The sequence below is a fragment of the Anser anser genome, assembly GCF_964211835.1.
Source record: "Anser anser genome assembly, chromosome: 11".
NCBI lineage: Eukaryota > Metazoa > Chordata > Aves > Anseriformes > Anatidae > Anser > Anser anser.
In genome coordinates this window covers 13,100,643-13,115,634 of record NC_139732.1, presented here as the reverse complement: position 1 = coordinate 13,115,634, position 14,992 = coordinate 13,100,643, and the positions used below count along the sequence as shown (strand labels likewise).

General features: G+C 55.5%; 2 protein-coding genes across 11 annotated transcripts; one reads left to right on the top strand and one right to left on the bottom strand.

The window, feature by feature from the left end:
- Nucleotides 1-61: 61 nt before the first annotated feature.
- On the top strand, nucleotides 62-8,026 carry ADGRG3 (adhesion G protein-coupled receptor G3). Of its 7 annotated transcripts, XM_083852376.1 has the most exons (13): nucleotides 62-957; nucleotides 1,500-1,529; nucleotides 1,604-1,766; nucleotides 1,855-1,969; nucleotides 2,501-2,641; nucleotides 2,760-2,882; nucleotides 2,956-2,995; nucleotides 3,437-3,537; nucleotides 4,046-4,158; nucleotides 4,405-4,697; nucleotides 5,201-5,294; nucleotides 5,819-6,105; nucleotides 6,376-8,026. In XM_083852376.1, the coding sequence occupies exons 1-13, from the start codon at nucleotides 909-911 to the stop codon at nucleotides 6,489-6,491; spliced, it is 1,665 nt and encodes a 554-aa protein (XP_083708502.1). In that variant the 5' UTR covers nucleotides 62-908; the 3' UTR covers nucleotides 6,492-8,026. The 7 variants fall into 7 exon arrangements, with proteins under 7 accessions (XP_083708502.1, XP_083708503.1, XP_083708500.1 ...); XM_083852377.1 differs by having other exon boundaries at nucleotides 1,500-1,969; nucleotides 4,405-4,471; nucleotides 4,643-4,697; XM_083852374.1 differs by having other exon boundaries at nucleotides 1,500-1,969; nucleotides 6,376-6,513; nucleotides 6,803-8,026.
- Nucleotides 8,027-8,060: 34 nt separating this feature from the next.
- Nucleotides 8,061-14,973, bottom strand: LOC310905687 (uromodulin-like). 4 transcript variants are annotated; one of them, XM_083852399.1, is made up of 9 exons: nucleotides 14,829-14,957; nucleotides 13,553-13,619; nucleotides 12,853-13,020; nucleotides 11,891-12,096; nucleotides 11,018-11,178; nucleotides 10,228-10,473; nucleotides 9,430-9,589; nucleotides 8,895-9,039; nucleotides 8,061-8,198 (listed from the first exon to the last, which is right to left on the bottom strand). In XM_083852399.1, the coding sequence occupies exons 1-9, from the start codon at nucleotides 14,829-14,831 to the stop codon at nucleotides 8,098-8,100; spliced, it is 1,257 nt and encodes a 418-aa protein (XP_083708525.1). In that variant the 5' UTR covers nucleotides 14,832-14,957; the 3' UTR covers nucleotides 8,061-8,097. The 4 variants fall into 4 exon arrangements, with proteins under 4 accessions (XP_083708525.1, XP_083708527.1, XP_083708526.1 ...); XM_083852401.1 differs by having other exon boundaries at nucleotides 11,891-12,113; nucleotides 14,810-14,839; XM_083852400.1 differs by lacking the exon at nucleotides 13,553-13,619 and having other exon boundaries at nucleotides 14,829-14,973.
- Nucleotides 14,974-14,992: the final 19 nt, after the last annotated feature.

The window sequence follows — 14,992 nt, the reverse complement described above, 5'->3', positions numbered from 1 at the left end:
CCTGGCAAACAAGGCTGTCCCACCCCCAGGGAAGGACTCAGTTTTTCTCTGTGCTGAATTTCTGCAGCTCAACAAGGCCCCGCACACCAGCACAGCCCACACCATCCTGCTGAGCAGAGACCAATAACAGTGTTAACCAGCAGAGAACCAGGAGCCTGGTGCTGTTGGCTTTAGGGTGTCAGCAGCAGGTCTCAGGGCTTGGGAAGTGTTTGCACTCTCCGGTGACTGTCACCATGCAGCAAAAAGGAAGGTGTTTCTCTGCTGGGTTGTGGGCAGGCTTCCCTTCCCTGTGCAGCCCTGGCAGCTCAGGTCAATGCTCAGTGTTGTGCCCAAGCTCTTCTTTGCATAGAGAGCGCTGGGGGAGAGGAACCACCACGGCCAGCTGAGCAACGGTATCAAGGCACTGCAGTGACCATTGGCTAAGCAGTAGGAGGGCCACATGGATGTGGACCTGGACTTTTGCTTATGTCCCATGTGTCACTCTTGTTCCTACCTGCAAGCTCGGGTGCACCTGGGCTTAGGCATGTGAGCATCGTGCCCATGGGTGGCACAGGAGCCCTAGGCTTGGCTGGCAGCGGGGATGTCCCAACACATCACTCACCATTCTGAGCTGAGGGGTCGTCAGCACAATGGGGTTGGGCAGGATAGGGTGAGAAGGGAAAGAAAAATAGAGCCCGGAGTCTACTGGGGAGGTGAAGCAGCTCTAACCGTTAGCACTATTTCAGTGAGCTTGAGGTGGGAGGTTACTGGCCAACCCACAGAGAGAAGCAAGGGGATTGCAGAAAGGAAATGAGTACGTGGCTGTTGCCTCAGGAGAAGCTGCAAGCCCTGGGGGAGCCTGTGGAAGAGCAGTGCCTTGGGACAGGAGCAGAGCAGCCCTGGGGTGGCTGGGATACCTGCAAAGCAGCATGAAGCACATGCTCCTGGACACAGTCCTACTGTTCCTGCTGCTTTCTGGTGAGTAGTGGGCGGGGGGCAGGGGTGGGCAGGGTCACCCCCATACCTGTCCTGTGGGAAAGCTGTGGCCCAGAGACCACGGTGGTGTTTCACCCCAGACACAATGAATGAAGTGTGGACAGTCCAAGACAGAGTTAGTCCTGGAATGTGAAGAGCTGGGAAAGGAAAGCGGAGGGTGAGGGGTTTTCCCCTACAGCCTCCTCTCTGCCTTACAGCAACAGGGCTGAGCCCTGTGCCACGGACAGGGCTTCTGGGTGGGGTGTTGTGCTGATCTGGATGGGTCCTGGTTTCTAGAATAGTGCCCGCAGCCTGGGATCCCTCCTGTGAGGCTCCTGGGCTGTAGTGGCACATCAAGGCAGACGTGTTGCCTTTGCAGTTACCAGCTCCCACATTTGTTGTCAAATTTTGAAGCCTGGCATGCCTTTAGTAGCACAAGGGAGGGCAGCCAGGGAGCCTCTGAGTGTGCTCATTTCAGACTGGCACCCATCTCCCCCGCGGGCCAAGTGCGGGGTGGGGGGCTGACGCCGGGTTTTGCTCCCCAGACGCCGCGGGAGGCCAGGACAGCTGTGACGGTGAGACCCCAGCCCACCTGGCCCCGACAGCCCCCACGCTGCTGCTGCTGGGGCCTCACCACCCCCTCCTGCAGCACTGCAGCGGGGGGACAGGATCGAAGAATGCTGCAACATCACGGTGGAGCCAGAGGAGAGGAACGAGGCCCCCGGCCTGCCCCTGGACCTGCCCCGCCACTGCGCAGAGCTGCGCCGCTCCAGCCGCCCTGCCTGCCGCTGCCTGCAGGCACGCTGGCTCAGGTAGTGGCGGGGCACTGCAGGGCCCCGGAGCTGCTCGGGGCAGTGCCCCACTGCGCCCTGGGGCCTCACAGCACTGCCTGCCCCGCAGGTTGGTGCAGATGGCAGGGCCGGCACTGAGCGGCACGGACAGGCTGCAGGCACTGCACCTGAATGTCAGCAGAGGCCTGGCCCACGACCTCCTCCTCTCCTTCTCCCCAGCTCAGGTGAGGGGTGACCGCTGCCATCTGGGGTCCCACACTGCGGGCTGGGCCTTGCCGCATTTCTTTCACCCCACACTTGCAGTTGCTTCCTGGACCTGCAGCAGCTCCAGCATCCCGTGCCGAGCAGGCCCTGGGCTAGCTGGGTGCACTGTGGAGGAGCCCTGCCTCTTTGGCCGTCACTCCCCAGGGAGCTGGCCCAGTAGCGGGCAAGTGGTCCAGAGGAAAATGTCAGATCGCATGCCTCCTGCCTGTCTCAAGCCACTCACGTGGCCTAGACATGCCAGGGGACCACGTCCCACAGGGTGACAGCAGGCTGGGACTCCCCCTGGGGTCTGCCCTCAGGTCTGCCCCTTGGCTGTTGAGCACTGGTGAGAAGGCTCTGCCCTCGGGCTCCTGGCAATTTTGCTCAGTAAAACCCACCTGGGCAGGGCTGAGTTTGTGCCTGGAGCAAGGCTGGTGGGCCCTGAGAGAGGCGATGTGGCCAAGTGGGACGCTGCCTGCAAGAGACCCCCATACCACTGTTCCTTGCTGCAGGGCCCCATGACAATCAGCTCTATGGAAGAGGGAAAAGCAGGCAAAATCCGTCTCCCTCGGGAGGTATTCCAGTCCCTGAGCAGCCAGACAGCACACATGGTGGTGACAGTCCTCAACATCCAGCAACTCGGCATGTTCGAGGTATGAGCTATCTATCATTCCCAGCCCATGCCAGCCACCAGCATGTGCTGCTGGCAGTACCATGAGGCTGTGAGGATCCGTGCTGCCAGCTCAGCTCAGCCAGCGCTGCCCCAAACAGGAGGACAACCAGATGGGGCAGGTCTTGGATGACACTGTGGTGGGCATCATGGTGGAGGATTTGTACGTCTCTGGGCTGCAGGACCCTGTGCATCTCACCTTTGCCCACCAGCAGCTGCCCCCTGTAAGCTGGATGTGCCCTCCCTCTCCCTGTCTGTCCACTGAGGCACAGGCTCACACCACTCTCCTCTTTGCAGAATGTCACCCCACTGTGTGTCTTCTGGGAGCCCAACAAAGGTATTGGCCTTGGTGGGGACAGGAGCGGGGCTCTGGTGCAGTGGGGTGGAAGAAAGTTGGCGGGAGGTGGCACTGGGTACCCCTGCAGAGCTGCCAAAAGCCTCTGGCCAGGGTGTGAAGGGTCCACTACTGTGCCACGGTCCCCACTGCCATGTAGAGTCAGCTGGGGATGCTGAGGGCTTTGTCCATGCTGGGAATGCTCTGAAGCTGGGACATGGCCCTAGTACTCTGCTTCCTGCTGGGCAGGGGTGCCACAGCGCTATCGCAGCCAATCCATGGGCATGTGCCACACTCTCAGCCTCCGTCCTGCTACCTCCTTCCCACCAAGAAGCATTGCAGCTCCCCCACCTGTGCTTGAGGGTTTCTGTGGGGTGGGATGGAGGGCTTGGCTGGAGGATGCTTTGCCTGGTGCTCACTGCTGTTGCCCTGTGCTGGTTGCAGGGCAGGCAGGTGGCTGGAGCACCAGAGGATGTGTCACACTGCCTGGGGACAAGGAGACAGTCTGTTCCTGCAACCACCTCACCTTCTTCACCCTCCTCCTGGTGACAACCCCATTCCCTACAGCTCCTGCTTTTACCCTGGCTATGCTGCCAGCCCATCCCTCAGCTACTTGGTCCCTCAAGTGTCGCCACTAGCTGCACAAAGACAGTCGTTTCTGCTCCCAGGCAAGCCCAGGCCTTTCTTAAAAACAACCTTAAAAACAACACCAGCTTCATGCCCTTCCCCTTCCGGCAGGCACATATCAGTAGGGGATGTAAAGGGTGGAAGCGGACTGACTCTGGAAGCACTGAGACTCAGGGTCCCTTCCCTCATCTTGTGCCCACACCTCAAGAGAGGTTGCATCTCCTCAGATCTGCCCCCACCTCCACTCTCCCTGGAGATCTGAGGGAAAGACCTGAGGGTTCTGGGCTTGTGAGGTCCTGCAGCACCTCACCAGGAGTTCTCCTCCTGTGCTGCAGGACCCCACTCAGCCCTGTGGTTCTTGCAGCTGTAGCTAGGTTTTCTAGGCTGGTTTGGACCCATCTGACCCAGGGTGCACGTGTTTGGCAGAACCCGGCTCTGAACACGTCCATGGTACAGACGTTGGTGGCTGTGGCCAATACTGGCTGTGGGGTGGCTGTGGCTTTCTCCATCTTCACCATTGCCTTCTATATTTTCTTAAGGTAGGGTGTGCCAGTGGCTCCATGGACCCCGGCTGGGTTTGGGGGCGGGAGGGACATGGGCAGTCCCAGGCCTGGTGTATCTCCATGAACCCTCTGGGGTAAGGGGTGACCCCCAGTTGTGGGGCCGGGGCCAGGGGATGCTCCTCTCCCCCGACACTGGCAGTGCCTGCTGTGACCCTCCCCATCGTGTGTGGGCCCCCTCTGCCCCACTCAGCTGTGCCCCCGGCCTTTTCCGCTCCCTGCCAGGTGCAGCTACCAGCAATTCAGGTCTGAGGAGACCCTCCGCACCAACCTGGGGCTTCACATGAACCTGGTCAGCAGCCTGCTCCTGCTCAACCTGGCTTTCCTGCTCAACAATGGGGTCTCCAGCAGGGCCATGCCAGGGCTGTGCAGTGCCCTGGGGGGGCTCACTCACTACTGCCTTCTCTGCTGCTTCACCTGGACTGCACTGGAAGGCTCTCATCTCTACCTTCTCTTTGTCAAGGTCCTTGGCACCTACATACACCACTACCTGGCAAAGCTGTGCCTCGTCGGATGGGGTGAGCACTGGTTGCTGGGCCACCCCAGAGGGCAAGGGGGTCAGTGGGTTACAGCCAGAGGGGACAGGGCTTTGCACTGACAGAGAGAATAAGTCCCCATCCAGGCTCAGCATAGTGAGTGGCGTTGCCCACAGGAGTTCAGGGCAGCTCCTACAGGCACCATCTCCTGATGACCCCATGATATTCTGGGGTCTTCCTTCCCACCCCTGTTGGAAACCTGCTCTTCCCAGCCCAGGCACTGTGAGTGGCACCAAAGTGGGTGACCCCATGGAGAGTTTAGGGAACACCTCAAGCCCTACCACTCCCTGATGTCGCTCCTCACCCTATCATGTCCCAGCAGCATCCCTTGTGCCTACAGCACTTGGGTGAGCTCAGCCTTTCCCTACATTCCTGGAGGCCAGCACATGTGTGGATAGGATGGACAGGTAGAGACCCTGAGCTGGCTGCCTCACCTCCCCCTTGCCTCCCTGACCTACCCCACAATGGTCTCCTTTGTTCTTCAGGCTTCCCTGCTCTGGTGGTGGTTGTGGCAGGAGCCATGGGCAGCTATGGAGAATACAGCATTCGGACGACGGACCAGCAGACTGTAGTCCACCTGTGCGTGGCATGGTCTCACACCACCGCCCACAGGGGTTGGGTGGCCCTTTGGCACAGGAAACAGTGACCTTGTCCTGCTGGGAGTGCAGCTGTGTGGTTTTTGTGTCCATCCTGTTCAGCTTTGCACAATGCTTCCTCTTTCCTAATCTTGATTAAAACTGAGCCGTGGTAACCATCGTGCAACAGCACTCCGGCCACAGGCACCCAGTACTGGGAATGCACAGCCACAGATGGAACCTTAGGGTGGGCAGGAGCAGCTGGGCAGTCTCACCAAGCCTCCTTGGCATGCCCACAGGGCTCCATGACATGAAGGATGTCCCGGGTCCACCTGGAGTTTCCCTGGGCTTCCTCTCCCTCTGCCCTGCTGTCCCCCATGCTTCATCCTGGCCTTGGAAAAAATCACACTAGCATGAGGGCATGTCCAAACACATCCTCCAGAGGAGACCATGGGGGGCTCTTGGGGGTGCTGCCATGGAGGTGGGGGTAGCAGGTCTGCTGGAGACATTGCAGTTGTCTCATTTCAGGTGCTGGATCAATTCCGAACACCTCCTTGTCCACTACATCACGAACTGCGGCTATTTCAGCCTTGTCTTCCTCTTCAACACAGCCATCTTTGGGGTGGTGGCCTGGAAGAACTGCCACCTGTGGAGCACGGGAATGGTGCAGGGGCGCTGCAAAGCCTGGAGAGTGGCCCTGGCGGTTGTGGGGCTTTTCTGCCTGCTGGGAGCCACCTGGGCGCTGGCATTCCTCAGCTATGGCAGCTCCTCAGTACCTATACTCTACCTCTCTGTCATCCTGAACTCCCTTCAAGGTCAGAGACAGCTTGAAGCTTGAGCCTGCTGGCTCCCAGGGCTGGGCTGGGAAGACATGGGAGGCAAGAGCAAGCTTGGCAGTGGTTGACCAGGGGTCCCAAGGCACCGACACTGTCTGGCACCATTGTGCCCTTCCCTTTAGCAGGGAGCAAAGTGACCCCGCCAAACAACGGGTCCCAGCCACCAATGCTGTGCTGTGCAGAGGTTGGAGAAGCACCCAGAGGAGCCCCTCTCGCTGCCACTGCTGAGTTTCCTTCCTCTCCCTGCAGGCCTCTTCATCTTCATCTGGCTGGTCGTCCTCTACTACCCAAAGATGGAGGAGACCACAAACTCCCTCTCCCACATCATGAGGAACGACAGAACCGTGGCTGGGTCACAGGGATAGCTGCTGGCTGGACTTCCTGCCGGTGAGCACACTTGCTGCCCGCGAGCTTTCAGCCTGAAGGACACAGCTTTCTGTGGAGGACAAGCACCCCAGCTGACCAGTGTGGTCCTGGCCCTCACCCATACCTCAGTTTATCCTTCACTGGGTTTGATCCACCCTAGCAGGACTTTTTGCTTTGGCTGTCCTTTTGCTCCTAGGGGCCTGCCTTGGGCAGCACACAGCACTTTGGTGCAAGGAATCCCGACACTGCCCTTCTGTCAAAGTCCCTGCAGGCTTCATGGCCTCAGAAGTGCTCTGATCTTGTTCCCCAGGGACTCTTGCTGTGGCCCATGAGCTGGCTACCTTCATCCTGGATGGGGCCATGCTGATCTTTGCCCATAATTCCCAGCAGAAGATGGACTTGGGCACTGGACCAGCCCAGGGGTGGGTTTTCCTGCTGTACCCAGACTCTGCAGACCCCATGAGGGTCAGGTCTGGGAATTAGCAAAAGAGATTTATCCACCAGGCATCTTTACAATACGGCCTCTCCAAATGAACCTGGGAGAATTCTTCAGGCAGTGGATCTGCTGCGCTTGTCTCCTGCAGAACACTGCCGCTAGCGGCGATTTCCATGAGGACACCACACTTCAGCCCATTGGGCACTAGGGTGCTGCATTCCCCATACCCTCAGCCAGCTGTGGCTGCTCCCAAGCTGCACTGTCCCCTCCATGCTGTATTACATCTCTGTGTGCAAGTCAACACCTATCATCTCAGAGAAAACAGTTATCTTGTCCAATCCATGTCTGTTTTAGCATTAAAACTTTGTTAGCTGTCTAAGCACTATGGATTTAGTCGTTGATGTTTACAAGTCAACAATATTTATTATTTTCTTCATTTTAGGGATGTATAAGTGACCTAAAATCTTTCTAGCAATTTGCAGCCGTTCAGGAGGAAGAGAGATCTGTATATGCACATACACATGCATGCATGCACAGAGCAGCCCTTTCTCTGCTAACGGTACATCGTCTGTGACACTAAGAACTACACAAGGTCCAGTTCTGGTGGGCAAAGAGCTCCATCTCCCTACATGCCTGGGTGACTCATTCTGGGGAGGAGAAAAGCAGAAACCTTTTTCCTCTCCACTGAAGGTTTCTGGAAATTTGTTCTCTATAGACGGGACCATTTTAGAAACACCACGTTCCCCTGCTCTGTGCAGTGGTGCCTGCCCTTTCCAAAGCCAACCATCTGCCCAGAGTAAGAAAGAGTCTGTGAAAAAAATCTTGTGGCTCTATTTGCTCTCTAGGCCAAGCCTGCAGGCAGGGCTTGCTACAGCTGGGTTGCTGGATTCTGAAGAGCCCAACAGCATGCCCTACAGCCCAGGAGCCAGACCCCATGAGGCACCTCATCTCATCACCGTGGAGCAGCCCCTGCATCTCAGCTTTCCTGGGTACTTGTTTCACTGTGGGCCAGGAGGGGATGAGAAGGTCCAAGGGATATGACAGGGAATAGAAATGTTCTGATGTGACTCATCCTTTGAGCACCATTTGAATCTCCTTCACCAGAACCCCTGTAAAGATGCAGGCAAGAGTCTCTGCTACTGCTATGTTTATTTGGAAACAGCCATTTTCTACAGCGTCTGCCTCCTCATGCTGACAGCTGCGGCAGCCACAGCGAACACACCAAGCACACACAGCAGGATGAGGCCCCCAGGGAGCCACAGGCTGGGTTCTGCCAAAGAGAGGAAAGGTTGGTTACACGTCTGGGTCTCCTGAGCTGGCCATGGCTCCCGGCATGGTTCCTGCAGGCCAGTGGGATGTTTGGGGGCAGGAGGCGAGCAGAAGAGGGGGCTATTGACTGTGAAGGGCAAGACCCACCAGACTGGGATACTGTGGATCCCTGAGGGCACTAACAGGACTTGGTCACCCCCACCAGCCTCACCTGGGGCCTCCACCCACCTGCTGCCTAGGGTCTCCATTTAAAATCATGCCTGGACTTCATGCTTGCTACAAGCCATACTGTCAGCAGGTTTGTCCCCAGCCCTGTTCCTGGACTGCTGCTTAGATCTCCTCGATTGACACTGGTGCTCGGAAAGATCCTGACTTGCTGGGTTGATTCAGAGTCCACCACTGTGAAAACCCAGCCTTCCTCACCTTGGGTGCTATACCTACACCCTGCTGTCTCTTAGATCCTGCCAGCCCCACTCCTCTGCTCAGCTTGACCTGTGCATTCTATGGGAACCACTTACACAGAGCTAACCCCTGTGCTGGCATGACTTCTGGAGCACGCCACGTGTGGATGCGATACTTGAAAAACTCCACAGTCCTATGCGGGGCAGTGATTTTAGTAGCCCTTTGTAATAATGTGACATTACCTAGACAGTGGCAAGGGTCTCAACTGCTGTCCTCCCAGGAGTGGCATACGTACCCTGCACATCCTGTTGGTCAGCCCTGGAACGATGGCTCTCTGCTTCCGAGGAAGGAGCAGCCAGCAGGTGGATGGGCCCATAGGAGACAATCTTATTGTAGTCATCCGCCAGCGCCCGCTTGCTCCTCCAGTGTCTGGGGCATTGCTGCCAACAAAGCCAAGAGAAAGGAGGTGGGACCAGAGGGCAGGGGAGCAGTCCAACCCACAGGGCAAAGAGGAAGAGCTGTCCTGATACTCTGCCCCGTCAAGCCCCTAGAGCATGGGAAAGGGGATGGTTCTGAAAGAACCTTAGCCTGTTTCTCCCCAAGTCCTAGTGTAAAAGTCTCCTTCTGCAGATACCCAGCAGGTGGAAGAGAAGACAGAAAGGAGCTCTTTGGTGGGTTCAAACTCCTCTAACTCCAGTTCAGGGCCCTGAGGTGAGACCCTGCCACTGGACGTTGTTTATTGTGCTGAGGTACCTGAAACCAGAGCAGAAACCTTTCCACAAACAGTGGGCCCAGGGAAGGGCCCTCCCTGCATGGCCAAGAAAGCTCACCTTGGCACAGGGCTCAGGACTGTCGGGAAGACACAGCCGGACACGGCAGTGCAGGAACACCTCGGAGTACCCCACAAACTGAAACATCTGGAAGCTGAACTTGGCTGTAGTGCTCTCTCCTATGGCATTCAGGTATGTCACAGTCTCGTCGTGGGGACACCTGGGACATGACGGATGAGTCAGCAGGCAGAAAAGAAGGGAGTACATCCTGGCCTGGGACACCAGCAGCTCTGGTTTGCTCCAGAGCACACGGGGACCAGGCGCAGCCCCCAGGCAGAACTGGACAGCATCATTTGTGTCTGGGTACCTGTGGGGATGTGTTCCCTTAGCACTGTGTATCATGCCCAGCCCAGGCTGGAGCTCCCACCAGTGAAGGAGCTGTTTCATATCTGGCTCTGTGTGGCCATCACCACTGGGCAAAGTGGGAGTGCGCCTGGTTGTGGCCTACATCCCAGATATCCACGTTACCAACTTTAGCTTGGCCACAGCCACCTTTCTGCATAACAAAGGCTGCCTGCATCCCTTGCCCTTTGCCTCCCCAGCCAGCCAAGAGTGATGCTGGACATCTTCCAGAGGAAGTTAGATGAGGGTTAGGTGTGTGTGTGTGTGGGGGGGGGAGCTAAATTCAGAGCAGTCTGAGAGCTCATCAAGCCTGGGAAGCACTTAATGGTGTCACTGCTCACAGCTCCCTCACAAACAACCTGTCCTCAGCAGCTCACAGAGACAGGCAACTGTGCTCATGGTGTCCATGGCGCCTGTGGCGCAGAGACTGGGAGTGCTAGGGGATACACTGCTCACCCCTGCTCAATGAGCTCATGCCGCACATCCTGGTAGGGATCTGAGCTTGGCGTGGCCCAGCAGTCCTCAACACTCAGGACGAAGTATCGGAGCTGATGCTGTCCTTCTATCTTCAGCATGGCATAGAGTGTGTCTGTGATGGGGACAGCTGTGGTCGGCAGGTTATAGGGCTGGAGGTAGGAGGGAGTTTTGTACAGCCTCATGCTGACATTGAAGTGCCCTTCTTTGACCACGAACTGCACCAGCCTGAGAAGAGAGGAAAGCTCATGAGCACAGCAAGAAGGCAGGAGCTAAGTCAAGCCCGCAGTGCTGTCACAGGTTCCTCCAGGTTCCTGACCCTGGACATTTTTCCACTCTCAAGTACAGCCTTGCTGAGAGTTGGGCTTGTCCATCTGCACCACGTGCAGACAGGGGCAAGGACAGCTCCATAGTGTGTGCAGAGCTCTGGGGGTTCCCACAGACATGCTGGCCAGCGAGGGCTAGAAGAAAGGCTACCAGAGGTTCCTAACCTGCACCTCCACAGTGAGCACGTTCCAGTGCCCACTTTATTTTTTGGAGAATAGCAGAAAGGTAGATTCTACACGCCCCTGTCCCAAGCCCAAACATTATCTTGAAAAGCTATGTTTGGGCCATCTCTGGGCAGAGAAAGAGAGGCACCCTGATGTGATATTGTTCTCAGAGCTCTCTGGTGGCTCCGTAGGGCTCTTGCAGATCATCTCATTAAAGGCATCTATTTTCCCACAAGCTCGAATATACTACGTCAGCAGCAAGGTGAGAAGGAACCACTCACTTGTCGACAGCGGTGAGAGCAAAGGGCACCTTCACCACCTGCTCATAGGCATAGACGCAGGAGAAATGCACCTCCAGTTGAAAACTCCGGGAGATCACACTCCCGCGTACTTCCCGCTCTGATTCAATGACGTTTGAGTATGACACATGGGAGTTGTTTTGCTGGAATGACACAGAAACAAGGTGTCCAGACCATGCCTCAGTCCATACACAGAGCTCAGCAACTCAGCTGTAGCTGCTCAAGGCCATCAGGCTTCAAATCCCATGTCCAGGGGCTACTGGCAGCCACCACAGAGGAGGCAGGAGCCAGCACACAGACCAGAGGTGATAGCCCTCCTGTGCAAGACAGAGATGGATCACCGGTTCCTCAGCACCCTCCCTGGTCCAGGAGAACCTGTCAGGTTCTCCAGGGGAGTCTGTGGAACCCTGTGCAGTGGGGCCCCTGCCCAGGCACAAAGCAGCCCATGGCCTCTGGGGACAGTAGCTGAGTCAAACCCATCTCCTGGCTAGTGACAGATCCCACCAGCACAGCGCATTTCTAAAGAATTAAGTGATGTAGCAAGGAGTTACAGCCAGGACTGCAGAGCTCAGAAGTTTGTGCCAGAAAGCCGAGGGCTGTTATCAGCTCCTAAAGAATACACTGAGGCTTCCATGCTCTGCTGAACATGACAAGATGTGCTGCCAGCAGAGGTTTGGTGGAGGCAAAAAAGCTTTCTGATAGCCCCCCAGAGAAGCCTTTCAAGGGGAAAGAGAACTTCACAGTGCCAGATACAAAAGGAAAAGTCCCCATGGCTTTCCCATGCTGTCCCCACTCAGCACATCTGTTCCTCTCATGGCTTCAGAACTATGCAGAGAATCTGTGATGGATCCTCACCTGAATTATTGATCCACAAGCAGTATGATTTTCACCTGTGAGAGTGGCTGCAAAAAACCGCTCGCCCTCTTCTTCCCTTTCTGAAACCTTGCATGCCTGGTTCTTCAAGTGGACAAGTTCCCGGGGGATTTTCAAGAGTTCAAACACCTCCTTCCTCACCATCATCTTCATGTGCTCTTCCTCGCAGGCCAATTTTAGTACAACATCTGGGGGAAAAAGCCATCTGCAATAGCAATAAGAGGCCTGAAGGAGCCCTAAGTCAGCTATGGAATGGCACAGTCCCACTGAGCTCAGCAAACCCTCACCCCAGCTTTGTGGGAGGCTGCTGGTAGGGGTCTTCAGAAACACTGGGCAAAAGCAAAAGACAAACCTTTGGAAATGCACAAAAGCTAACGACTAGTTTTCTGATAGTTGCCTGACACCTGCACAAGTCCACAGCTGCTGATACTCTGAATGGACACAGTCCTCAAACTCAAGACACCACAGGCAGATGTCATGGGTCTGGTCCCTTCAGATGAGTCATCTACAGAATTGCTGCAGTCTGCCAAGGTAACCAGGCTGCAACAGCGATCCTCTATTTCAGATGAACAAGACACAATTTTGACCAGTGTCTGGAAGGAGCCTGCACTGAAGCTGTGCTGGAGCCTGTGTCGCTGCAAGGCAGCTGTGCTCTGCAGTATGCCTTGCTGACCTGATAGGGCTACACCACAGCACGTCTTCTTGACAGTGAAGGCTTCCTTCTTACAGGAATTAAGACTGTTGGGGAGGAAGGAAATGGCCTGTGACCGGGTCTTGTATCAAACTGTAGTCAGGACATGGTGGCAGAGGTGGGGGGATGCAACCAAATCAAGAGCTGGGAGGTACTCCTGGGGCCCACAGTGGTAACACCAGCGCACCCTTCTCGTCACCCTTCTCTTTGGTGCCCGTGGGCAGACTGAGCTCACCAGCACCCCCAACCCTACCTTGGCACAACGCCCCTGTGAAGCCAGGTTTGCAGCTGCAAATGGGTCTGTCCTCCACCATCTGGCAGTCCCCCTGGTGTTGGCATGGGTTCAGCAGGCAGGTGTCTGAATTCCTCTTGGGACGCAGTGCAAAACCTTCCCTCAAGCTGTGAGGGCTCACCAGCTCACCTGCAGTGAAAGCAACGCAAGCAAGCTGAAATGCTGTAACATTTGCCCTACGAGAGACACAAAAGTGAATTCGCCCCACTGCTCACGAGGGCTGAGATCCTCACTCAGAGCAAAAGCAGGCACACTGCCACCATGCCACCAAATCTCAGGAAAAAGCTGCTGCCTTGGCTCGCCTGCGAGGATGTGATCAAGAGCATGGAAGACCTCCCCAGAATGGCCATAATCTGGACTGGAGCTCAGAAGGTAGCATCAGCTAGCATGGAGAGTGGTGGCACATCACAGCGTCTGTGCCTATCTCCATAGGTTATACACCATATGTGGCTGGGATGGAGAGTACGAAGTTTCTGTCTGTTTTGATAGCTCTTATATGCCAGTTTGTGCCCTCCTGAGCATTGCTCCCTCATCCTCCTTTAGCAGCTTTCAGCAGTGCCCTGTTATGAGGAACCTGAACACAGATCAGGTGAGGCTTCCACCTCTCCTTTCCATACTACCTGTCTGTGACCCAGCAGGGACAGTACACAATGAGACTCACTCTTGTTGCCTTCACAGCCAGCCAGGCATAGGGCAGAGACCAGCAGCAAATATGTCACAGTCCCTTCCTGTAAAAACAAGCAGGCTCTGGGTAACTAAGGTTTTCAGCATGCTCACTGGTGATGTTTGCAATCATTCAGAAAGAGCCAACCCTCAAGCATGGGTATGATAATTTCTGCACTGTATTTTCTCCAAAAACTACAGGTTCAATGGTATGAAGTAATTTCCTATCCCCAGGGGCAAAATCAGCAATCCCATCCCAACCCAGGATAATGCAATGGCCAACTACTGTCCTGAATTTAGGTAGCATATAGCTGAACCAAAAAGAGATAGTCCAGAAAGAAGGGATGGGAGTAACCCTATTTCAGACAGCAGGGATGTGCTGGCAATAATGAAGCCATATTTCAGCATGAACAGGCACTCTGAGTAAAACCGCACAGCTGAGGCATCAATCCAAGCTCCCAACAGAGAAAAGGAATTTCTCTCTTCCCACTCCAGCCATAGCTTTTCAGAACAGTTAGGATTTGCAAAAACATCTTTGCCTTTCCAGTAACCTATATCCACAACAACAGAGACAATGGGATTAAAAAACAAAAACAAACACGACCTTGAACATAACTAAAATTTATGTCATGAAGCCACAGATAAAGTCAGTCTCCCCCACTAGGTCAGATAATATGTTTCTTTAGAGAAATTAATGGCATGGTGCTGGATGAGTCCCAGACATTGGAGTCTTATCAGAGCCATGGATATGGGTCACTTGGGGCTAGTGGCTCTGACATGCTGCTGCCCTGCTCACTGCACATGCCCTCAGTGCAGGGCAAAGTAAGGCCAAAAGCTCTGCTGTGGTCTGGCAGCAAATCATATATTCCCTCAGCCTTATGCTGAGCAGCTGTGACCACCAGAAATCTGTGCAAGGCGGGTTTATTCCCAGCCGTGCTCCTCACTCACTGCAGCAGAGCAGGGATGGTTCGCAAAGCACCAATTCTACAAAACCCGGGGCATGCAGAGCCCCATCTGCCGTGGGGGCATGGCTCCCATGGCACAATCCCCGAGCTTCAGTGGAAAACTGGTCCCTGCTGCTGCCAGGGCCATACTGCTGGCAGATACAGGCTAGTTCCCAGCTCAGCATGACATCCCTGGCAAACCTGGGAAGCTCTGCCCTCTGCTTCTGTGAAACAGGAGGTGCCTCTGCTTGCAAAGCCCCCTCCTGAAAGAGCCACCCATGGCTGCAGCAGCCTCAACACAAAGCTCTCACCTGTTCTCATCCCACTCACCATTGTCAGACCACTCCAAGCTCATCTACACACAGCAGGCTGGGTCCTTCCTGCACTTCCTGCTGCCAGCTTTATATCACCTCCTAGCAGCTCATCCTCTCCCCCACACAAACATGCTGCCTCTGTGATTGCACAAGAGCCAGATTACCACTGGTCAGCAGCAG

Bases quoted from the DNA above. Each gene is read 5' to 3' on its own strand.
- LOC310905687 (XM_083852399.1), bottom strand. The intron at 13,021-13,552 runs GTGAGTCTCATT...CTTTCACTGCAG, and splicing joins TGGCTGTGAAGGCAACAAGA to GTGAGCTGGTGAGCCCTCAC. The intron at 9,590-10,227 runs GTGAGCAGTGTA...GTCATGTCCCAG, and splicing joins CATGAGCTCATTGAGCAGGG to GTGTCCCCACGACGAGACTG.
- ADGRG3 (XM_083852374.1), top strand. From the start codon at position 909: ATGAAGCACATGCTCCTGGACACAGTCCTACTGTTCCTGCTGCTTTCT. The intron at 2,642-2,759 runs GTATGAGCTATC...TGCCCCAAACAG, and splicing joins AGCAACTCGGCATGTTCGAG to GAGGACAACCAGATGGGGCA. The intron at 5,295-5,818 runs GTGCGTGGCATG...GTCTCATTTCAG, and splicing joins CAGCAGACTGTAGTCCACCT to GTGCTGGATCAATTCCGAAC.